Source organism: Rhopalosiphum maidis, chromosome 2, assembly GCF_003676215.2.
Source record: "Rhopalosiphum maidis isolate BTI-1 chromosome 2, ASM367621v3, whole genome shotgun sequence".
Taxonomy (NCBI): Eukaryota; Metazoa; Arthropoda; class Insecta; order Hemiptera; family Aphididae; genus Rhopalosiphum; species Rhopalosiphum maidis.
In genome coordinates, this window is record NC_040878.1 from 4,872,781 (window position 1) to 4,900,093 (window position 27,313).

At 29.7% G+C, this 27,313-nt stretch overlaps 1 protein-coding gene across 1 annotated transcript in view; it reads right to left on the reverse strand.

Annotated features, from left to right (window-relative positions):
* LOC113552254 (ATP-binding cassette sub-family D member 1) overlaps window positions 1-21,680 on the reverse strand; it is a 49,913-nt gene extending 28,233 nt beyond the window's left edge. Inside the window, 1 exon segment of the mRNA XM_026955034.1 lies at window positions 20,667-21,680. Coding sequence (XP_026810835.1) covers window positions 20,667-21,274 — 608 coding nt within the window. The 5' untranslated portion in view covers window positions 21,275-21,680.
* Between the last annotated feature and the right edge of the window lie 5,633 nt (window positions 21,681-27,313).

Here is a 27,313-nt window from a genome sequence, read left to right on the forward strand (position 1 = left end):
CTTTTTTAAATTTAACCTATAAAATACGATGTATACATTATTATATCAATATTATGTATAATATAATTCAAATAACAGCTGGTTTGTCAGCTGATGTAAATTATAACAATGTATACCTAATAAGTAAACCTGCGTATAGGAAAAGTATAAAACATATTAAATAAGGACTTAAATAAATACATAAAAGTTCCACACGTCTTTTCGTCAAAGCCACTACAAGGTGGACTGTGACGTTACTTACATGTTAAAAATTAAAACCGTCCGAATAAAAAAAAAAAAGTGAAGTTATTTTTAACCAAGTTATTTTGCTTTTAATACTGTTCTAACTTGAAGAGTTAAAATTTGTTCTCTAGTTTTCTTAAATTATAAATAATTAATTTTATAGTCACGTTAAGTTAATTTTTTTTTGTAACATAAACCCCATGGATTCGTAGTTAATAAAAACCAGTTTTTTTATTTTATTTATTTATTACAACGTTCGTAAAAGCATTATAATATGACCGAGGTCGAATATGCCGCAGTTATTTTTGACCGAATACATTATATTATTATATTATATATTTTAGCATATTATTTAAGTTTCAGTGTTCGTGTAGGTACCTGCGTCCTGCATACCATGCCGCTGTATCCGGTGAACACGCGTAACGAAATCGGCTGTGTGATTATTACTACTTTACTAGACTATGAATTATTGTTCGTGTACAGAGTATACGATATTTAAAATATTTGCACATTATTATTATTTTAGGTTGCTGGTCGTAGAACCGTACAATTATTGATGTATCACACAAGAATATGTTTCAAGACAAAATGAAGTTAACATTTTTAAGTATAAACTTTTAATATGCATATTATTATGCCGATTTACATAATATATATATATATATATATATATATTGTATTGAGTTGATATAATAAATAATGCGTTTGAGCGCTTCATAAGCTGTATGTCAACTCGGTCCTCGAACAAAGAACTAACTACAGTATAATACCTACAATATTAAACTGTTTATAATATACGATCAGCTTATACACATAATACTCCAAACTGATGAGTGCCTATAACATATTTACATATATTGTTTTTAAACTATATACGTATATATATTTGTGCATTTTCAAAGCTATATAACGCTAAAGTAAACCCCTCGGTAGTCAACAGTCATGGTTCCTCCTAGTATATATTGCATTATAAATGTCTTAACTTACATCACGCGTGCTGTGAATATCATTATTGGCTTTTTAACATTCAGACCGAATCCATACACTAATATACTAATAATACCTGCAAACGGCTGTATCTTGTATATAGAAGCAAATATTATACTAAATTTTAGAGCGAGAAAAAGCTATTTTGATGAAATCTGATAAATATATTTCTCATAGTATATTATATTTATACGTCATACGTATATGATGTTACATGATCAGTTTTTTGGGGTTGTGCACCACTAGGCTCCCTTATTTTTCCCATGGACATTACGACGCGTATATACGTACGATTACGGAAGATGAATCTAAAGTTTCAAATAATAAATTGCAAAGATAGATTTATTACTTATACTAATACTAAAAATTAAAATATCACAAATTTTGCTTTATGTAAAACTGTGAAAAAGTTAGTAATACAATTTATTTTCGAAAAATGGTGCAGTTTATGGCAAAGCCGTGGTTTGTATTCATGTTAACCGAAAAATATGGAGGGATGAATTTATTCCAAGTCCGACCACCGTGTATGATGGTGTTACACATTGTCTACTATACACGCGTATTATGACTGTAATTATTGTCCAAGTTTATGTTGTATCTACTCAAATGACAAGACGTCAATATACAGTAACTTGTTAAACAGTAGGTAAATCGTAAATATACTGTGTATACCTACTTAAAAGTAGACGGTAGGTAGTAGCAGTAAAAATGTTTAATATTTGTATTCACAGGTATGCGCTAATACTCGTATAACAGTATACACATGAGTTTAAAAACATATTGGTTTATTATTACATAATAATAATAATAGTAATCGCAGATGTTACGTGTCGTATGGGTAACTGAGTTTAGTTAGTATTAGTTATTACTTATTATAAATAATACATTATACATTTTTGGCTCAACTTATTTACAGGCGTATCATACAGGGGGTGGTATAGAGGCTGCACAACGTTCTTAAATTTAATATCAAAGATACATATTTTATCGTTAACAATGAGTAGTTGCAAAAATATCTTCAATGAAAAAACAGCTCACTCACTCGTGAGCACAAATAACAATCAATCTAATACCTATCGTACAGTACTACAAATAGTAAATAATAATTATTTTATAGATTGTGTAATAAAACAAATTGAAGTTAAATTTATATAAAGTACCTACTTAATTCACAAAAACGGCGCAATAATATATTTTACTATTTTATAAGCTATGTTTAAATAGTGTTATTATTCTTTAAAATTTTAAGTACCTATTTAATTTATATTTACAGGACTTTTATTAAGTACATATTTTATGACTATGATCTCTCTTTTTTTAATCGAATTTATGATATTTTTGAATAATTATGCTTAATATAAGCTATGTGCCGCTGTTAAATATTGAACGAATCGGTTTACGTATAGTGTACACTATAATATAGAAACATAATAACACAATAATTACGGGCATTTTCAATATGTTAAAAACCCTAGAAAATATTATTGTTTACAAAAATAACAAAAAAAATTAACCAACTAGCTGGTGGCCACATATTCACATCGTAACTCTATTTTTCGCATAAACTACCCTTAACCTACTCGTGTATATATGTGTGTGTATATGAATATATGACGTCCTGTCAAAATTTAACGATTAGAAGAGGCAAGCCGGGGTAGTAATAAGCTCTGTCGCATTACACCCGCACGACCACCAAATGAAATAAACCTTTGTACGGCATTATGTTAGTAATATTACTTAGGTATATTGTACGACGTGTGCGTATTTTAGTCGACCGCGGAAGTATAAAATAACAAAGGTTATATTTTTGACCGACGAACAACATTAAATATATGCGTATTTTGTTTTAAAAGTTTGACGAGAGATAAGCGTCGGACGAATCACAATACATACATGTATTATTATAATGTATCACAATGACGTGATAGGTAGTAAACAATGACCGCGGCAGAAGGCAATTATTTTATTATTCTGTTTCACTGTCAACTCGATTCGGCCGACCGTGTCGGTCGGTATTGATATGATGACGTAGGTAAACGTACTTACTATGTATATTATAATACCTATGCAATATTATCGCACGCAACACGCACACGTCTACAGCATTTAATATAGTATTTTCTTTAGTCCGAGCGGAGTCGTCGATCGCCGGCGGCTGTGTGCAGCGTATACGTAATATTATGTTATTACGATCACGGCTGTATAGTTGCAGTATTATTATTGTGGTACGAGATGGAAAATAATATCGATCGGAACGTACGCGGAGTAAATATCGATTTCTGAGCCAATCCACTTCCGTCTGCCGAATATAACAATAGTATAATAACTATAATATTATTATTATAGTAATCGATATTTTATAATAATAATATACGATGGATTCGCATACAATGACAGCGTTATACATGAAAATAATTATGATTGTTATACAAGTACGTGCATTTTGATACATGTTATTATATATGATACAGAAGAGTTTTAGTAAAAATATTAAAAAAAAAATGATATAAATGAAAGATGAGTGGCAAAAAAACACGGTGACTTCAAATCTAAATATAAAATAAAAAATTATACAATTTGTACAATTTTAGTAAAAAAAGTTATCAAAGTAATTCTTGATTAAAAAATAAAAATATGCAAATAAAATATACCTTTTATGATATAAGTATATAACACTTTAATTAATAAATGTTGGTTAATTATTATTTGGAATTCGTCATTTTAGCGTTTTTGAATAGTTTAGTGTACGTAAAATCTTATTTCTTATAACTAAAACTAATAAATATTAACAGTGTAGATATTTTTGAACAACTGTAAAAGTGATTAAAAATGAGATTTTCGAGTTTAAAGTTGTGAGATTTAAACGAAAACAAAAAGCGCCTTAAATTAAATTGGAAACGTTGTGGCCGTGTTCTAGCCAATAGAAATTGGCATCGGAAACGTGACCACGGTGGAAAAAAATGTGACATAGAATTTATACGATCTATTTAAGATTTTCAAAAGTCTGGACCGTCGAACGCAGCATCGTGGTTGAATTGTGTAGAGAACTTTTGACGGAGATTTGTAAACGATGTTTATTATATATTAAAAACAGTCATAAGATTTGCAAATTTAATAAAAAAATAAAAATAAGAATCGTTGCCTGTACCAATTGATAAAACACTAAATCAATAGTCAACATTTCAAATAATCACACGAAATACAAAACGAATAAATACCTAATTCAGATATTTATTATATTATGTATAATTTGTGTTATCATAATATAATTAAAATCATAACAATGTAAATATGAATGTCGCAGGATTTCATGCTTTTCATGCACTTTGAACACGCAAATTATAACTGTAAATAGTTTCATTCTAAGTGGGCTTATAATAATATAAATGTTGTATTCAATGACACGAGTTCGTCGATGTCCTAGCAGCTTTGATAACGTACTTATACGACAGCGCTACCGCTATACACGCGTGATGTACAATATAGCTAGTGTATTATTTTATTATATTTTAGATGAGAAATAAGGTGCTTCGATAAATTGTACTAATTACGAACAAGGGGGCGCACACGGCTGCAACATTACACTATTGACTATTGTGTACCCACTCATTGTCGCTTGCACATGCTTTATGTATACGAATATGTATAAGACTATGTATTGTGTAATATTATGGGGTATATAATATATAGCTAGGTAGAACCGAATGATGTACGAACTATCATATAAGAGGTATCATAAGCATGCAACGTGTGTGTATAAATTAATCTGATGATAATAATTTGTTACCCGGGAAAACAGTGTGTATACTTAGGTAGTAACTACGTGTTACGTGCATATTAATTTCATGCCCAGTGTATACGTACACGCGTTCCGTGGAGTTATGACGTATATGTATCATATATTATATATAGTTTGAGTATCATTATAATTATTATTATTTTTCATATATGGATAATAAAGTAAATACTTTACGTCCTTAGGTCCATATATCTATGAATAATGCATTATGGTATAATAACTACCTTAATAAATAGACTAATATAATAATCATATTTGCATATATAGTGATCGCACGTCGACGGCAATATTATAATACGTGTAAGTAGTATAACAATGGCGTAATTAGAAATTTGCCTTAGAGGGGAAGGGGATTAATTTTTTTAGAAAACTGTAAACTATTAAGACACTTTTAAATTATAAATATTGCAAAATATTTATGAGTCAAACAAGGCTCGGGACGAATCTATCCCGTTCATCAGCCTCGTCATCACCATCTCGATATTACGCCTCCGAAGAATAATGCAATATGTACCGATCGGCCGATCAGTGACATCGAAAGTCGGGACTTTATTCAACCGTCTAACGTGTGAGATGAAACACAAAAAAGATTTCATCCTCGAGGCACTAAACGTACGCGGATACGTCCGTGACCAGTCGATACAGTATTATATTGTAATGTCATACTCGTCATCGTCGAGTTTGAATAATCGGATTTTAGTTGCACAAAATATTTTGATAATACGTAGGTATAATATGTATATGGTATTATGTATGTAATATACCGTATAAGGGTTGGGCAATCGTGGGCACAGGAACAAAACGTTGTACATACACGCCCGGACCGAATGGCGTGATGTCGCGAGCGTGTCTGTTTGCATTCGACTGCGTATGCAGCGTATATGAATATTAATTAATTGACGGTCGGCAGTTTGTAACCGACGCCCGACGACGGCCCGCGAACGCTACAATGGCAATATAGTTTGTTTGCGGATCGCTCAAGGTCGCGCGCGCACCGCGATCCAGCCGCGCACGACGCGTCCGTTTCGCGAACGCGCTCGCACTGCGACGTTTCGTACCGAAATACGTATTGTGTTACGGCGATGCGCTTAGAGACCATAATATTAATATCGTTATCATCGTCATATAGTACGACGTACGTCCGTCATAACTTAACGTTGAGCGTTCTTTCTCTATAAACAAAAATATGCTGACCGATAATCGCCGTGCATTCAAATTCGCGAGCATGAGAAAATGTCTTACCCCGTACAGTGCAATAATTTTAACGGTAAAATTACGAAAAAAAAAATATTAAAAATAAAAATACCTAAATTAATGTTTTTTTTTTTTTATGTTACAGACGAACATGAAGACGATACAGATGACTAGATGAGTAACCCGTGTAAAAATTATTTTTATTACATGTACCTACCTAATTTTTAGAATTTTATTTTTATAACAATAATTAATAATATACTTTATGCGTTTTTTAAAAACAAAAATAGCTGCATTTTTTGACGATTTTGACTGCATATTTCGATAATTTTAAGTGCAACAAGTTCTGAACCCTAAGTCATAAGTGTAAAATATCATGAAAATATTATAATAGTAATATCGATCATCGCTGCAGTGCCAGTCGTGTTTAACCCGCCCCGTCCCGTCTATCTTGGCACTCGGCAACCGTCGTCGTTAAGATTTAAAAAAATAAAGCGATCCGAAAACCATGTGTTATGTCGAGAACGTCATTACATCTCATAATTCTCCCGCGGACTGTAAGACGTGATCCCCCACCCACGAGTGCGGGGATAGAACGACAGATTTCGAGTTGAAACACCCATCGCACCCGATGCAATCGTGATATCTATAATATACGCGTGGATACTACATAGCTCGTATAAAGCTCCACGGTGAAGTTAAACGCATAGGCCAGCGCACGTTACATTTACGCCACGGCCGCTGCCCGAATCGTCTGTTATAATACGCGTAGATAATGTCTAGAAGATCACAATATCGTGAAAATAAGATCGCCAAATATAGCCGTTATAATAATATAGTAATGGTCCACTGCTTGAATTGTGGTGGGGAGGAGAGTCTCGCTTCCGTTAAAAAAAAAAAAAAAATTATGCGTCGGTACTTCTTATATTTGTATTATAATCGATAAACATTTAAATTTTCGGATACTCATATTTTTTACGCCCTTGTGACTCCCTTCTATTTTTTCCCCAATTCGAGCGCTTTGCAATACGCGTATATAGTACTAATTATATATTGAATTGGTCGCTCAAATTGGGTGAAAACTTAGCCGCTGCATCCGTACAACACCAGAATAAGTATACTTAACAGAAAAAACATAGAGAATACCGTTTCTTTCTGTCCTATTATTTAAAAGTATTATTCGTCTTTTTTTATTATTAGTATTATCAGTTTGTGAAGGTCGTCGTTATTCGTGAATTATTTTCTTAAAATCTTTTGTACACACCTATACTTACCGGATTTCATGATTTTCGTCCACGACCACAACGACCTCCAACACGCCATCATACACTGCGATTATACATTATTGCCGTACACTGCCATATAGGTACCAATGATTTTATAATAATCTATTATAGAAACATTAATCAATGTATAATGTATATGCGTGTTGAGTTTTAAGACTGATGAAAATTGTATCGACGTATTCGCCTGACGGCATAATACAGTGCTGTGTATGAGTGGCGAGGGGTCGTGGTTATCCCCTTGACAATTTTTAACGGTCTTGTTTTCGTAGATTATTTATTGGTCAAGGGTGCGTTGATAATTCGTTGTTATCGGTGTTATAAGAAAATAGTGATTAAGAGATTAAGAAATGTTTAAGTCTTTAACCGATAAACCTAAATGAGGTTTATGGGTGCGGCTCCTCGTGATATTTTGAGATGAATTACAATTTTTAAATCGCCACCTCCTATGATTGAGCACAAACAATATTTAACAAGGTAGATTATTCGAGCCAAAAATAATTAAAATTATAATATTATTATACTATATAAAGTACGTTCTAAATATTGATTCAATGACAAAACAAATAATCATTTCGATTCACACATACTTTTTTTTTATACGTTTAATATACTAACGATGATTTTTAATAATCCAATATTACATATTTTGAGGAGAGAAGGGCGTTTATGTGTTCGTTATTGAATAATTCATTAACTATTATACTAACATAATTATATAAAGTAGTTTTTAATTCCATTCGCATATGTACATTTATCCGGAATGATAAAAACAATTTTTTTTGGTTTTATATTATTTCACATGCTTAATAAAACTAATATCTTAAATTTTAAATGTTTACCTTATTAAATAAAAATTCTTTTACATTCAATTTGATTCACAACTATTTTAATTAAAAATGTATATATCTAAGGTACCTAATTAAAACTTATTAAAAAGTGATCTATAGTAAGAGTTCTGAAGAAATTCGTGCTTACAAATAATATTTCTATTTATAAGAAGATTAACTTTACTTTAATTTAATATTTTATTATTGAATGTCCAATTTATTATTACAAAACAAACTAATCATCATAGTTGTTGTATATTTATGTATATTTTATATTGATAGTAAAAATTAATAGTCATCATTTTGGGAAAAAAAATTACAAAATATTGTAATAGAAGCAATACAAGCAAATATCGTATCTATTATAAAGTAAAAAAGTATCTATATTCTCAAAATGTAAAATTATTTTTACTTATTTGAATGTATTTTAATAATATCATTAATAGGTATAAGGTATTATGAATAACGTCAGATAAGTATTTTTAAGAAGTCTGTGTATAATATACTTATGTCTCATGTGATTAAATGTGTTTGTAACCAGTAGAAAGTACGAACGTAAATGAATTCGAACTAAAATAATTTATTGTACTTTTCTCATGGAATAAATCTTATGAATTTATAAATACGTTTTCGTTTGAACTAGTATTTATTTTATTAATTTGATTTAAAATAACATTAAGTTTGTTTTTCGATTTAACATTTCCGTCAGTCAAATATTACACTATCTACTCGTATAATAAAGGTTATAGATTATTTCGTACACCTATTAAATTTAAAGCACGAAAACGTAACGATAATTTGATCACTTCTCTCGGCCCCGTATATTTATATTATTTTTGTAATTTGATATCTGTTTTTGAAATTTCGTAATAGCTCTTATTGAAGTAACAGTTTTTATACATTGAAAGTTTTATTTGCAATTTCAAATTTGTATTAATAATATTATCTTCGTTTCGCCAATATTCCAGTATAGTTAATTCGCACGCGGCGTTTTAACGAGAGAAGAAAAAGTAGTCCAGTATAACTACTAACTATAGTTGGTAACTACGTATTCCACAATAATTTTTCAACTTTACATAATAATTCGTTTTAAATACCATATGGTATGCCAGCTTAATTTTATTATTGTATCATATAAGCCTGCTTTAAATATAATTTCATAATAACCTGTTTATATACTTCGTATTATAACTTTTACCAATCCTATATATCATCGTGTAATAATGAATTATTTAATTGAAACTACAGTTACCTTAATGACATAAAACCTTATGATTATTTAGTACACATAACATTCAATTTAACATAAGTATATATTTTAATTTTTGAACGAACACTATAATAAGACACTCGTATGTTTAATATCATATTATGTTACTATATAAACACAAAATAATCTGTTTTAATTCACACTCGCTTCCCAACATTATGTTGTCATATTTGATTTCTCACTATAGCTATGTGCAGGTATACACTAAACAGTAAGCGTTCCGTACCACAATAATCGTCGAAAACAAATATCGTACTTGTTATTTTGTTTGTAAAATATAATGTGAAGAAAACCTCATCTCTGGTTTGAATCGTTTTTAATTGGCACATTTATAGTTAAATCTTTGCGAGTTCTGTACGTGTATATGCATATACGATATACATTATACATAATATATAAAATCTTTGTTTTGAAGAAAACAAATTCTTTATTACCACAAAACGCAGTCGATGATGATAACACGCGTTTAACTTTGTCATAGTTTCCAATTCGAAAGTACAAAGATTTCCTTTCACCGTTGATTATAAAAAAAAAAAAATGAAATGAAATGAAAAAAGAAACATACTTCCATCTCGTAACCACGGTTGGCGCTCCGAGCGGTGTAATAAGCACCACCATTAGGCCGTATTTGTTGGACTCGTTACGGACTGTGCGTAATAGGTATATGTGCATTGTCAATGGAATGAATACTTAGTAATAAAAATAAATAAATAAATAAATAATCTCCGATTGAGTAGCGTTTAAATCCTTTGTGAATAACCTAACCTATTTGCGAGATTTATGATCGTTTGTTTTCACGTGCTATTTAAGCACACAGATGGTGCTATTATTAATCGTCAAAACGCAATGATATTTTTATACGTACATAGGCACGTCAGGTGATGATGAAGCGATTACGATAACGATAGACGCGTGAGCTAAATATTATGTCTATCGTCGATGGTCGAAGTTTTGCTGCAGTGGACATTTCTGCGGGTACTAATATTATATAGTATATAGTATCGCGATAACCTATGTCCTAAATAATCGCGTGTTTTGAAACCATTAAGGTTCTACCGAATTATCGCGTTTACAAATCCAAACTTTTGTGATCATAAATAATCTATACGGTATGCTTAGTGTGTACCCATTAACGTAAATAAAAAAAAGTTATTTGATTTTTTTTTCCTGAAACTTTTCAGGGCATTTTCAGAGAGTATATCGGGAACTTGCTAATGTTATTATATTATTATTATTATTGTTTTTTTTTTAAGATTTAATAAATAGCATTATAATCCAAGTTATTTGCTATTTAGTGAATAACTGTGGGCTTATTATAATCGCTTATAATTATTAACGGTTACTGTTTTATTTTTTATATATGTTTATACTATGCAAACTCTAATTCAACGTAGATTTGTACATAATTATTTTTTGCATTCGAATTATAATTACTCAGTAGATCAATGCAATTGTCCAAATCAATTGTATAGTTAAACTCGTTTTATTATTTTTATTAAAAAAATACACATCTTTCAGAGCAATTAAAATTTAAAAAAAAAAATATATATATATATATAATCAATAATTTCTATTTTAGAAATAAATCGTTAATTTGTGCGCCAACTGTAACGAGTTGCTATATACAACTATAAAACAATTAGACATAACTCAAATATATGTACAATAATGAGCATAATACATTATCACTTAACAGATAATAGTATGATTAGTAAGACTTAAATTTAACACGCAAAACACAAGCGATGTTTACATTTAATTGTAAACATAAGCGATTATTTAATTTTTAATTAATGTTAATTATTCCCATACACTATAAATATACGTGGGTTCCTAAACTATTGAAGTTCAAAACATCTATACGAGTATATAATTATAAATTATTATTTATGTTTTAATTTTATACATTACTGTTAACAAATATTATGTAATCTTTCGAAAAACATATTTTACTCAATAGCCATTTTTAATAGCTGTAAACTTTAATATAAATAACTTGGCAATTCAAATAATATATTGAACTTTGTAACCGAAAACCATATTGAACAATATCGTTAGATGGATAATATATACGTCATTATTATTATATATAAAATGAGAAAATACTTAAATAAATATTTTAAATTTAAATACCTATATTGAATTTATCCAGTTAGATAAATGAAAAGGAAAATAAATTGCAAACTATTAGAAATTGTATATTCTCAAACGTAATAGGCAAAATGTTTAATAATAATGATTTTCATAATAACTTATTATGTGGTTTTTATATTAGCCAAGCATAAAATTAATATATTACTAATCATATTTACACATTCTACTGGATAGACATAGGTAGCAAGTCATTGACACTTCCATTGACTATTCAGGTCTATTATGACCACATAATAAAAATAACGTTGAAACTAATTGGCACATAAAAATAAACGGTTAAATAATATTCCAACAAAATGTTTATATTCACAATTTTCAAATGTGTATTTCGTCATCGACCGTTACTTTACAACAGCAATTAATAAATAAATAGTAAAATAATCACACATGGACAAAAATAACTAATTTAAAATAATTTAGAACTAAAATGATATGATACAATGTGCATGTAATTATTAAAAACAAAACAAAATCATCAATAAGACAAAATGTATTATTGATAGATTACACGAAGAAGGAGAGAATTTCGTACTATACCTAATACTTGACGTCACATTTAAAATTGTTTTGTTATGCAAAAATGAAAATGAAAAATAAATTTTTATGTAGAATATTTATTGAATATGACTGAAACAAATTCAAAGAATAACATGTATAACACAACTGAATGAATATATCTGTAATCAGAGTATGTCATAGTTATAATAATATTGAATCAAATAATATATGTTGAAGTTGTACAATATCCATCGCCAGGATAAATCAATTATGACTGATAAGGTAATAATATGGTATCGTGCACAAAGTATAAAATAAATTTATTAAATAATATTATTGTACATAAATAAAATATAACTACTAAACTATCTAAATTGTTTATTTTGTTACATGCAAATCGGTATATGTAAAAAAATAAAATAAAAATAAAAAACAGATCGGTAAATACAAAAAGCGTCTAATCACTAAAACGTCATACGATTCTATGGTATCTCAAAAAACTCAAAAACTCTTGAGGTTGCGGTGAAATTCAAATTTATTTAGACAATGTATACAGTGTCATTGTGCACATGATACATTAAATCTGTATAATATTGTACCACGTACGGTGACTGCAGTGTAACGTACGCATATGCATATTTATCGCTTTATTTCCGTGCGTGGTTATCATTATTAAAAATCTACTAAAATCTAAGGTCACCACAATAATCTAATACATGCTATAAAAATATGTAATACAATACGGCTCATGTACAGGCTATGTATCTATGTAGAAACGATACAAGTATAATGATTTTCCTTAAAGTTTCGAACCGTATAATAAATTCCATTGACGTTATTCCCAGAAATGCTGAATACTCGTCATTATTAAAAAAAAAAACACACACACACAAACAAACAAAACACGCGTGTACGTCGTTTTGGAGACAAAAGAAATAAGAATAAAACAATACGGACTATCATCATTCCTTTACTCGTGTTATTGATCACACCGCGTCAGATGAGGTCATGGCGATGCATCGTCCCAAAACATTGTTCATACATTACTATTTATCACGATTAGCATTATAAATCATTATTATTTTGATTGATAATAATAATGTAATACATAACCTTTTAAAATATTCGATTAGTGTACAATTATTAATACAGACGCATACAAATAATGTGTATAGACACACATATTATATTATTACCTGCCTACTACCTATTAGCGATAATTATTTTAGCTTGTATCAAACTTCAGCGTACCTAACTCTTAGAGATAGGGTTTTTTTTCGTTAGATAGGAATACGTTTTTTTATTTCAATTCTAAGGAAAACCTGTCAATAATTGTGTCAATAACGCGTATACAATGTCATACAGTATAATGCTATTATTAAATATATATCATATTGTGTGAATTTATTTAGGGGGAAAATACGAGGAAGTATATTATTACAGAGACGGCGACAATCGATAGATGTCAAGGGCATGCATATATGTGTACAAAAATACACGACAGCTTTTAACACGATCGAGTAAAGGTTCAAGACGTCATCTGACTAACAATGTTGTGTTAGTTTCGTCCACATTCGATAACAATAAAAATGTACAGGTATACTCCATTGTATGCATTTATAAAATATTATACTGTGTAAAAACAATGTAGTCTTTGTTTTTTCGCGATAGCCAAACGAGAACATTCAAAATAGTTAATATCACCATACTGTAAAATAAAACTACAAAACTTCGCAGTCCGGTCCTGAACATAAGATTATATTATGTAAAAAGAGTTCTGGCTGAACGAAAGTAAACAAGTATAGAGGAATTTGGTTTGTATTTTTTCGTGTGGTCTTGATTATATTTATTTCCTTAGCCACTCTCACTGGCTCTGAGTCACCTCTACTCATAACACGACCCGCAGTTAAAAGAATAAAATGGTTCATCTAAATCTATTTTTCTTAGTTTTGTCAACAACCAGTGCCATTACTGCACAACCCCTAATGAATTAATACCCTATACTATTTTTCCTCATCACTCCACACGTCGATCTTAGCGTTATCATTTCTCTATAGCCACTCTCTGTTCTGTTTTATTTTCCATCGGTCAACATTCTGATCCAAGTAACATTACTGGCCACACAATTTGCATTATTATACAATTTACGCATAACTTAATTTCTAACTTCAATACCACCATTCTTTTGTACTACCAATCTTTAGTACTTGAAACTATTATAACTTCACACACTACATCATGTCATAATTCCTCATCTTTATCTTATAACGTTTTGCCCTATCGAATTGTCGATTGCTTATTTCAAAAACAAAAAAAAAAAATGAAAGCGAACACAATTCCTCTGTTTTATTTCTACTAATCTTTACATCCTTCTCTTAAAGCGTTGTTCACTACTCTTCCTACAACTCGTTCACAACATAAATTAAAATTTGTACTTTATACTATACAATTCTATGATTATATGTCTATTGTCTATAATATAAGAGTGATTATTTTATCGTGGACCAGTTTGAAATATTTCGGGATATAAAATGTACTTTTTTACGTTTAAAAACATTCCATGTTATATTTTACATGATAAATTAAATCAAGTAAATAAAATAATTAATTTTAAATATTTTTATTTTCTGAGATTTTATATGTTTATGATTGAAGATAATAACTCTGTATACAATTTCACAAGGAAAATACTAAGATATAAATAATTTAATTCATTGAAATAAAAATATAAGAAATGTTGACTAATTAATTACAAACCTTATTAATATTTTTTTTTGTATCTGGCCACAATATTGCGTAATTACAAAATAATTAACAGCGTTGATCGACAAACTAATATTATAAACAAAATATAATTTGAAATTTTTGTTAAGTACATTGCTGACAGTCAAGCGGAAATGTTCACACTCACTTTTTATTAAAGTTTTTTAATTTTAAACATTTAGTTTATGTTTACTATTTACTAGTCTTTGCACATATTATTATTAGGTTTAATAACGTGGTTCTCTAAATCAACTCGCTTTTGGTCAGGTCGTATAAAATTTTGCTCAGTATTCGAACGGCGCGTAGCACTAACGCAGTTTGGCCAGGACTCTTGTTAACATATACATATGTACAGGACGCGCAATAAAGAGATCACCAAACGTTGAACAAATATAATTTCGGACCATTGAGGTCATAAGTAGCCGCTGACTTAAAAACGTCAAGAGTTAAAAGTCAAAGAAATGGAGATGATGCATACACCATAGTATATGATGGTTGTATATTGTTGGTGGTATACGTATATAAATACGGAAAATTTGGTCCAATCCGGTCCTAAGCTTTTTTTTCAATTTCAAATATTTGTTTAACGTTTGCCCTTTATTGGATGCCCTGTACATATTTTTTGTAGGTCTCAATACTGAGTACGTTGTTCCGCATGTCACCGCACTGATACAAGTTTGATGTGAGGACAATGGAAGCCCAAATTATTTCCGGTATAAAAAGTGTAAACCACGATTTATTACACACTATACTTATAAGCAGAAGTTTTTTATGATTGCATTTCTTTTTCGATAAAAGCTGGTATTTCGCGATTGTAATATGGAGTGCACCTAGGAAACAGACGAGGAGGTGCCGAATTCGCGGAGTAGATGGAAGTCCTTTGGGCTTCCGGTAAATGATTTAATTACATTAATGTTTCAATTTACATATGAGTAAATGTTTTTATTTTTTATTTTATGGTTCTATGATTGTTTGAAATATCCAACTTCGTGAAGTGGGATCCACTCACTACTGTGATCGAAATGGACGACCAGCTAAATTAGAGAAAAATGTATAAACATTTAAGATAATATATAATACCTAAAAAATGTATTAGGTTTATAGAAATAAATAAATTATAATTGCATAAATACTTAATGTTTTTATAATATGTATGGTGAATATAGCGATTCTTTTATATGACTATAATATATAAGGCATAAGTTAACACCTATGTATACAGATGTATATCTCAATGTGACAATGAATGAATGTGACATGACGTATTCATTATCTACCTCAAAATGTATTAACTTTTTTTTGCCTATGTAGAATAAGTTTATAACCTACAAATATTTTTTAAAAAAACTATATTATTTATCGTTATATTTTTAATTTTGGATGATAAAATTCATTTTTAATTTCAAACTCTAAAATAAAATATTTTTCTAGAAATTTTATTTTAACAATAACATATAATACAACTACTTTGAACGAGTAATAAATTATAATTATTTATAACTTTATAAGTATTAAACGTTTTGACGATCGTAGTGGAATGCTCACAATCGAATGTCTATCAAAATAATAAAAAAAAAAATGACTAACAAACCATTCTCACTGATTGCAATGATAAAATGATCAATAATCAAAAACGATACGGATGTCACTTGTATATAGGTATAATCTATTTGTATACCTAATAATAATTAGCAATATCGATAATATTATAAAATTAAAATATGTGAATGGACTAAAAACAAGCAAATAACAATCTAGACATTATGTCACACTATTATATCAGTATAATAGGTACCTACCTATAAATACTACATGACTAGCTAGTAACTACTAAATCCTACACCTCATGCGAGCATATAATATAATTGAATGACACTATTTTATTATTTCATAGTTGTGTAATTATTATAATTGTAAAATATATAATTTAATTATAAATTAATAATATTATTTTAAAAATTTAGAATATGTTACATTTTTAAAAACACGAACTGCCTCCGGTTGTGAATTCATGTGAACGCAACGCATACATACGTCTTTATACTTATTTTTCATGTCGTTATTTTTTAAATTGATTAAGCTTATCGTTTAGTTTCAAATTTAGTTTATTATCCCACATATATAGTAACAGATGCCCTAAATATAAAAGTATTTAATAAATTGTTTTGAACTTATAAAATTGTAAATAAATAATTTTTTTTTTTTTTTGTATATTACCTACTTACATATTACCTACATTATTTTTTTAAAACAACAAATTTCAGTTTAATCAAATTTTATATCTATAATTTATTCATTTATAAACTTCAAATACTGCAGCAATAGATACGATAATCCTAAGATACTATTTTAGCCTTTAGAACACATTTTTGATCTTATGTATAACTATGTAGTGCCGTAACAAATCGACGAAAGCATTCTGAACAGTCGATCAGATTATATATAAATATATATTTGAGTTGGAAATTCGAATCGTCAAAAAGAAAGATGATCCTCTCACTCGACTAACGATTGAGGAAGTAATTTAAAGACGGAAGATTTATTTACAACTATTAACTAGCAATAACTAATAAACAACAATAATGTTATACTAGAGCCTAAAATATTATTATATTCGTATATTACCTATGTAAGTTACGTCACATATCGAATGGAAACTTGTATAGGTAGGTCGTCGATCTTTCTACTCGCGGGTATATGACGTATATTCGTAAAATATATACTATATTATTATTATGTATATTTTTCATTCAATAGTTGCGCTGTTTTGTTCGTGATTTAGACAAGAAAAATACTTTCGTTGCTTCTTGCCGCAGATTGGATAAGTGATTATTTATGTCAATTATTATTCATTTTAAATTTATATAACCTTATTGTATTAATAAATATTTTATATTACAGAATAATTATATTTTATTATGATTTAGTGTAATTATAACTTGTTTGGTTGGCACTTAACCTAACCTTGTATATTTACAGAAAACACGCATTGAACAATGTAATTTAATACATTTAGAGTAATTATATTATCCTCGATATTGTCACTATAAATTTCCATTTTATCAGTAAATGCATTACATAAATTTAAAATTTTTAAAATACAATTTCAAACGCAATAGTCATAGTAAGTTTTAAGTTAAATGCTTATTAGTAGGTTATTGTAATTAAAAGTTTATACGAGCGTAGTGGTATGACAGAGGTACCCCACAATTTATGAGATTCTATCCCACAAGAAGAACATATTATATATAATATATATATTTTAATACTTATTAACTAAAATAATTTGGAATTTTAAACTTTTATGTCGAAATCATTAATAAAAAATATTCTTCTTAGAAATTTTAAATAAAAATAATAATATATTGTCGTTTTTAAAAGTAATAAATTTAAACAATTTAGAGGGATAAAAGATTTCAAAAATGGTGTTTGTTAAATTAATATTATGTAAAAAAATTAATATTATTTTTCGATTCACAGAAAAGCTGATTAAAAAAAGAAAATAAATATTTTATTGCGCAGATTATGAGCATTATAAGGTACTTAACGAGTTTATTGTCCAACACGTCTTTATAATGTACATAATGTTACATACTATAATATTAAATATTTAACTTGATTAGAGAAGACTTTGGCCAAATATATTATGTAGTATAGCACTAATAGTATAATTTACACGGTGGTATTACCATGACTGCTATATATATGATTGACTTATAAAACTATACAATCGATATTACATATAATATTATGATTATGTAATAAAAACAAACATTAATATGAGGTATGAGTGCATTTTTTAAAGCCATTTTGTTATCAATATTAATTCGATTTATTTTTCATTATAATACCAATCATTATTTCAACGCATTGATTTTATTTGCAATAATAATATAAAATATATTTATACATAAAACCGATCGAAATAAATTCCAAAACCTAAACAGTAAAACAGTAAACGTTGACACTTTTTTTAATAAACGACTTAGCTAGCATGTTATATCGCTAAGCTCAATACTTTTGCTATTTCCAAACATATAAAATGTATATTTGTAACACATATTCTGTCATAAGAGACAAAATTTATATTACATAGTAATCATATTACGAAGAACAAATAATAACAATTAAGTAATAAAATGTTATACAGACATTTTAACAAAAACTTAAATAATTATAATTAGATAATTAATTTTTATGAATCATATTAACTGATTGAATAAGCTATGTAAAGTAACGGTTAAAGTTATTAAGCTATGCGTAATATGTGAAATTAAAAACTATTCATTTACAAAAAAAAACATATATTATTACCGAATCCTATACATTAAAGTTGGATCTGTCTTCCTCGCTTCGGAATTTAAAACGATTAGAGGCATGCGATTGATCGTACTTTCTACAATAACAACAAGTCTTTTTTTTTAGAAAACGATAAAAATAAACCTTATTAAATTTTAAACGGTGTTGCGAGAAATGATAATGTAGTATCGTTCATATTTGTGTATAAAAGCCAGCAAAATTAATTCCTTAACTCTTTTTGTTTTTACTAAATAATATATACATCGTTATTACCAGTATACTTACACTGGTTCCGGTCTATAGCTTTTTAAGATGTAACTATACGTCTACACTATCTAATAAGAATATCGCATACGCCATCATTATAACCCAAGTCACGCGCTCTTTATTTTCATAATCGTCAAACAAAACAACACAGCGCAACACTGTTGTTTTGTTATATTGAAACCATATTTAGGTATATAACAAAAACAACGGACCGAAAGACAAAAATCATGTATAGAGTATCATTTTTGCATTAATTTTGATGGGTTTTTTTTTTGTCATTTTCTAATGCATGTCCAGTTATCATTCTATTAGGTACATTATTGAGGGTAATCGGATAGATTATAAAATTATGTTACACTTTCGGTGCCTACTAATTAGTAATTGAGTTCCATACTTGAACGAGGAAAAAAATAATAAGGTAATTGAGTCCCGGTATAAAAGAAAAATATACCAATTGAGTCCACACTCGTAGAAAGTAAAATAAATCATTATAACAAGTCCTTATATTTGTATTATTTTGTAACTATATTTTAAATTATATCATTCTTTATAACTAAAGTAAAGGAAATTAGAAAAAGTTTATAACTTAAGTTTTCACTGATATAACACATAAAATGTTTATTTATTATTTTAAATCAAATATTTCCCAATATACATAAAAAAATAATTTAATTTTTAAAACCAAATCCTATGATATTTTTCTTACAAACAGTTCTTAATTATTTGTAAAAATTATGTACCACGAAAACAATGATTTAGGAACTCAATTCGTTCGATACTTAAAAGATTTTTCGGGACTCGGTTGGAACGGAACGATTTTGTTAACACGCAACAGGTATATATAAACGTCATTAAAATTATCTACCATAATATTTCGAGTAGGTTTGAGCGGTTATTTGGAAATAACCATTTATTAGTTTGTGCTTATAGGTACCATGGGCTAATTTCTCGTCGAGTATCGTGCCCCCCGTTACACAACCACGGATGAAAGCAACCTCTGCGGCGGTAAAACGTGCAAAAGCGAGGATTGCCCCCTCTCCATCGGGCGTATTTTTGAATATTAATGCGTAAGTATTACGCAGTGATAAGTCACGACTTACCTGAAAGCCAGGGCGAGTTTGCACTCCAGATACCGGATCATGGAGTTGAGGAACGTGGCGGGCAGGGCGCACAGCAGCCACTTGAACAGCATCCACCCGAAGTTTGGCACGTCCCGGCGGACGATGAACTTGACCATTTTGCCCTCCATGGTGGCCACGAATATGGACATGAACGTGCGGCACACCAGGGCTACCGTGTGCATGGACAGCAGGCCCACCTCGGGCGTCCAAAAGCCGGGCACCATGAGCCGGAGCAGCTTCTTGAGCTGGACCAGGAACTCGCGGTTGATGCCCGGTCCGGGGGCTCTCGTCCTCTTGCCGGTCGCCGATCTCTTGCCACCGCCGCCTATCACGGCGACGGCGGTGATGGCCGTAGACCCTTTGGTGTTGTTGTTGTCGTTGGACTCGCCCGACGGTCGTCGCGATCCGCCTTCGGGCCCTTTGTCGCCCTTGCCACCGTCGGCGACGCCGCCGCCGCACACTTTCAACACGATGGGGTAACCGATCTTGCAGCCGTACAGCAGCACGGCCGCGGCCAGCACGCCTTTGCTCACGTTGTCCCGGCGGATGATCCGTCCGTCCAGGTATTTCGATATAACCGCGGGCATGGTTGTGGTGACTTAACCGAACGACAGATGTCCTGTCTCGCAGACGAAGCGACGAGTACTATCACTAGCGGACTTGCACGACGTTCTGGTGTCGTTGTCAAAAGGGTATCGGACGACTCGTGCGTGCCAACGGTAGTCATCTGTGCCCGCGCCAATAATGTGCGGATATCGATGCGACCGTGTTATAGAGGATACGTGTGCGATAACATCGACGGCCGATCTGACCGGGCCAGTCCCGTCTGTTCGCAAAATATGACCGATAACGAGTGGCGAAATAATAGAGTGATATATTATAACGACTGATAACACAACGATACGGCGAACGCGCGAAAATGAACCGCAAACGTGCAACCGACCAGACTGCGCGTCGGAGTCGACGTTGCTACTGAACGATTCGGCGCGTACCCGTGCGCGCAGTTTGTGTGTGCGTTTGTCTCGCCGCGCCGTCTTTTCCGCCGTGGACGGCACGGCGGTGGGTGGCGGGCGGCGACCGATGCGCGCCCGATACTCAGTACGCGCGCGCGCGCGCGCCAACGTCCGTTTTCCACAAGCCTTCCTCGCCCCGCGCGCGCCACAACACCTCGCCGCACCTCGCCCACACCGCCGCCACGAAATCACCGACCGCGAATGCCGCCTCACCCATCGCCTTTCCCCCCCACCACCCGACCAGACACCGCGCGAAGAGTCGGTCAACGCGTTTTTTACCACAGCGGAGCGGGCGGCGGCGGCGGCGGTGACTCTTATTCTCTCGTCGCCTCGTTATTCGTAATAATATTATTGTTACGTTATTTACTTTTTGTAAAATAATAATAATTTATTAATTACCTACGACGATATGGACCGAGATGACTGCGAAGTGAAACAATAATCATAGTAATTAGGTTATGGAATTTTTTTTTTTGAATTTTAACATTCTATACTCTAAGAGGACGTCTCACCCGCGTGTGGTGTTGTCTCCGTCTTACACGCGTACGTTAAGCGAGTTACGATCATTTTCAAATATTTAATAATTTCATAAACTCATAACTCACCTAAAAATTAAAATACCGTAAAAAGCCAACGAGAGAACACAGATAATGTTCTTACCTAAAAGTTTGATAATAGGTCAATTCACTGTAATATTAAAACTAAAAGCACACTGTTGAAACCGGTGAACGAAAATTCACTATTTCGTACGCGCGTGAGACGGAGGCAACACATGCGGGTGAGACGTCCTCTTAACACTTAGGTAAATTATATTTTAGCGACATTTGACTCGCGAGTCGCGATTGTTATACGTGTGGTATACTACTACACGTATAAAGCGTGTTAATTGTAATTAATGTTTGTTTATTATTCATGATACGTGTAAATACCTATCGTCACGTCGAGTCATAGGTTTAGGGGTGTATTTATTTATTTATTTTTTTTTTTGAAGGGGTGTAGGGACGTCCTCCGCATATCTGTACTTGAAATAAAAATTAGTCCAATATGTATTAGTATTTTACTCATGCCTATCAACATAATATTTCAATGCGAAGTGCAAAAGTGAAATTAATATTTTGTTTGATCCGACGACACGATTTGAGAGGTACCTATATTTTTAACCTAGGTTTACAGTTTAATGTGTTCGAATTTCACCGGATCGTTGAAGGATACTTTATCCCCAAAATACGCGACTGTGTGAGGAAAAGTCACGAGTGCACCGTGTACCCCCTAAATTAACTGTAGCTAACGAATATATGTGTTATTTTATCAAGAGCTGCGTTTATAAAAAAAAAAATATTAAGTTACTAGTACAAACATGTATGTTGATAAACAGAATGTACATTTTTAAACAGTGATAATGACAATGCAAAATATTTAATTCTTTTTGCGTCCTCTCCTCTCCATTAAATTTTATTTTCAAATACACCCTTAGTTAGGTCTCTTATGCGCGGGGTACAATTGATACGAAAAAACTATGTGGCATTTGTTGTACGTGACTGAAGTCTATAATATAATTAATAATACAATGATATTGACGATAATGTATCTATTTGTTTTAAACATATTTTTGCAGTTTAGGTTTATTCATAATATAACATAATATAATATCTCAAAACTGTAATATAATACAATTTTTTAAAAAAAAACTCCTCAAGTACGGCATATGGGTTGTTGGAAAATTGCCACCACTTTTTAGATTCTGAGCGGAGCGATGAATTTATTATATTGATTTTATCATGGTGTGTATTTTATTTTGTGTACGAGTACTCGATAAGTTCTTGATGAAATGCTTCGATTTTTAAAAATGGAAGTAGTTTGGATATAAAATAGGATCTAGTTATTACTTCGAAAAGGTTAAACTTAAAAATTCCGAGTAATTGTTTATAATTGGAAAAACAAACAAAAATTAAGGAAAAACGGAAATTTTCACGCAATTTCGATTTTTGATAAAATAGATTTGGTGTTTTTTGTTTATCTTAAAAATGAATCACCCTAGCTACTTGAAATGTTCACAAAATGTTTATATAATCGTTTTATGTTTACAACATTTTAAAGTATTTCGCTTGACAATTAAATATAAAGTCCCGCATACGTTTTTAATTCATCAATCAAAAAATATTAAAAATCTAATGTCACAATATTTTTTTATAAGCGTTTAAAGTTAAAATTTACATAAAATTCATTAAAATCGTAAAAATTTGCTAAATGTATTGTGGTTAGAAATTCAAATTCAAATATTTATGACCTTCGATAATTACTTGCAAAATAATTATTTCTTCTCAAATAACTGGAATTACTGGAATTACAAAAAAAATATATCCACACTCCCACTATTTATTTCTAGAGACATTAAATATCAAAATTAATTTATAGTTAGGTATTTAAATGAAGAATAAAAATTGTGATTATTTTTCGTAATTAATAACATTATTCGTGTTGACTTGAAGCTTTTAGAAATATTATATATTATACAAAAATATTTTTAAAACATTAATATTTATTTTTAAGCTGTCATTGCCTATTTATAACACAACATATTTACACTATTCTATTGTAAGGTAGTATTAATTCAAAAGTTAATAATATTACATAATGCATTATAGAAATATGTATACCTACTCTTATAATAATCAAATATTACCAAATAATATCATAAAATATGCAATCTTTCATCAAAAATAAATCAATGCCTATATTTTATGACTAATGGTGACATCAATTATAAAGTATACTTTCATATATGAATATGTATGTATTATAAAAATATAAGCTGAAACGATAGACCACGTGTGGTCTTCATCTAGGATCGTTTTCCGTATGTAATAACTTATGATTGAATTAAAATTTAACACACATACATTACGGTGACTTACTCAATGATGAATTACACTGAAATTTTACAGTACGGCTGAGCAGTTACCTATACATTTTATTATTTTTATTTTGGCCTTTGCGAGGATAGATATGTCTGTAAAAGCGAGGAAACAAAAAATTAACGACTGATCTGGCCTGGAGGAAGAAGGTTTCGAGGAAAATAGAGCTTATAAATCAAATTATTTTCTACTCTCGAGTAAGATGTAGTTGTCAAGATGTGTCAAATATAATGTGTAATGTTATATAATATAATAATAATAATATAATAACACAAATAATATCTGTGGAGCAGTCATTGTCACCCTTGTCACACATATCCAGTATTGTACGTATAACAGCTATAGATTAATAAATTTCTGAAAATAAAAATAAATTACAATAAAATATATTAATGTTTGGAAATATCTACGAGAATAATATATTCATTGGATAAATTTTGTATTATTTTAATTGAATAGATTAAAATAAACATTCGTAATTTATTATATTTATTTAAAATATGTGACAATAGTATTGAATTATTCATTTGTTTTTGACGATGTAAATAACGAATCAAAGCAATTGAAAAACATCATTAAATATTTAATGAAGCTTTTACTTATCATTAATTTTTTTTTTTATAACCACCATTAACCCCCATTATTTTACTTTATTGTAAGCATTTAACATCACTAACAATAACTGTATTGTATAATATACCAATCAATAATCATAAATAAATGAATCAATTAATTTATATTTACCACCGTTAGAATTTAGAATGGCTGTCAACCCCGTTTACACTCATATTTTAAAAAGGGTTTCGGTTTGTTTGCATGCATTTTGGAAATTTGACAAAGTTCGTTACACTTAGCTTTGTTTACTACAAAGCCAGTATAATATAATAGGTAGGTTCCTAATAGTATTATATTGTGTAAAATATTAAATTTAGTTTTAGTATATTATGTGCTCAGGTAAGCAATAAAATATGCTATCCACTGGTAGTCGATGGTTACAATAAATTGTATTGTATGTCTGTATGTTAAATTGTATTGATATATAAAATTAAATCGTATGCGAAAATGGTTTATCAATATTCAGATTACATTTTTAATGTGCAAATGCATCAGACTCGTGCATTTTTCATAGATGTGGAACAAACGGTTCATTTGGAAAGACATTCAACATAATAGTTAAATATAGAAAAGTTCCATTATATAAATATAAGTGATAACATATTAACATATGATATATTATCTTAGTATTTTTTTGACAAAATATAAGTATAAAAATTATATAATTTTTTATTAAATTGATCAAAAAAAAAATCACTCGATAGTTAATTACAGTGATAACTATTTTATGATTCATAATTCATATAATCATTGATAATTATAAATAATATTTATTTGTTAATGATATCATTAATCATAAAGGTATCTACATGGTCTGCATATTACTATAAATATACATGTTTAAAAAGGTATAGGTAATTGACATATCGTTATTTACCGTTTAAATAAGTAATTTCATCCAAATCAGAGATTAAAATGTCTATAAAAATAATTGTTTTATACTTAGTATATTTTACTATACATTGTTAATGTAGATTAATTCATATTAGAAGCAAATCCTCATTTATCATTTAGTAACTAATTTACCTTATTAATATAGAAAATGCTTTTACAATTAATAGTCTATGAAAATATCAAATGCTTATCTATAAAGTTATTCGTTTCAGAATTCCAATAAAATAAAAAAATTGATTTTGGTAAAAATGTATTGGGTTCCGATTTTACCGAAATTGTATTTTTGTTTTTCCTGATCATTGAAAAATCTAAGAAAATAACGAATAATATTTTACTTTAACTAATCAACAAATATATTAAATGTTTTATCAAAAATAGATGTTGATATTGATGATTGATGTATTTTAACTGATCCAATAGGCAGTGATGGACAAAAAAATGTATACAAAGTTATAACAATAACATCTAAATATTTAGTACATATTTAATTAATTTATCTTATTTCCAAAATTATTAATAATAATACAAATTTCAAAGTAACACATATATGTAAAATTATAGAATATAAAATAGAATATTTTAAATAATTATTTTGCTGATTACTAAATACTAACATAATTATATACTTTAGTAAAATCCAAAATATCATGGATATCAGGATATCATAGATATTTTATATATTAATATTAATATTGATATACTATTAATTAATTGCGTGTAGATTGGTAATTTTTCCGATGTTGTTTTAACCATAAATGTATCAGCATTATTCAACTATATCAATACAAATTACATTATTTTAGATCATAAATTAATTCATTACATATATTTCATTTTATATAACTTTCAAAGTGAAACAAAATTACGATTAAAATGCAAGATATATCAAGCACACTAATTATAATAATCCAACTTTATAAAAAATTAAAAAATACAGTTGAAATTTTGTTAATATATCTTTATTTTCTTTTTTATTTAGAGCTTATATTCAACATAGCTGAGAGAATGCTATAGCACATGATCATCACCTGGGATAAAAAAAATTATTTTTTGATTTATTCTAATTTGAGTTATTATATTATACATTTATGTGCCTCATTAGTCAACTATCCGATTCCAAAGTGCTGTTATTTGTACACGATACAGTATTTTAAATGCCATTTGAACGAAATGCAGAAATGCCACAGAT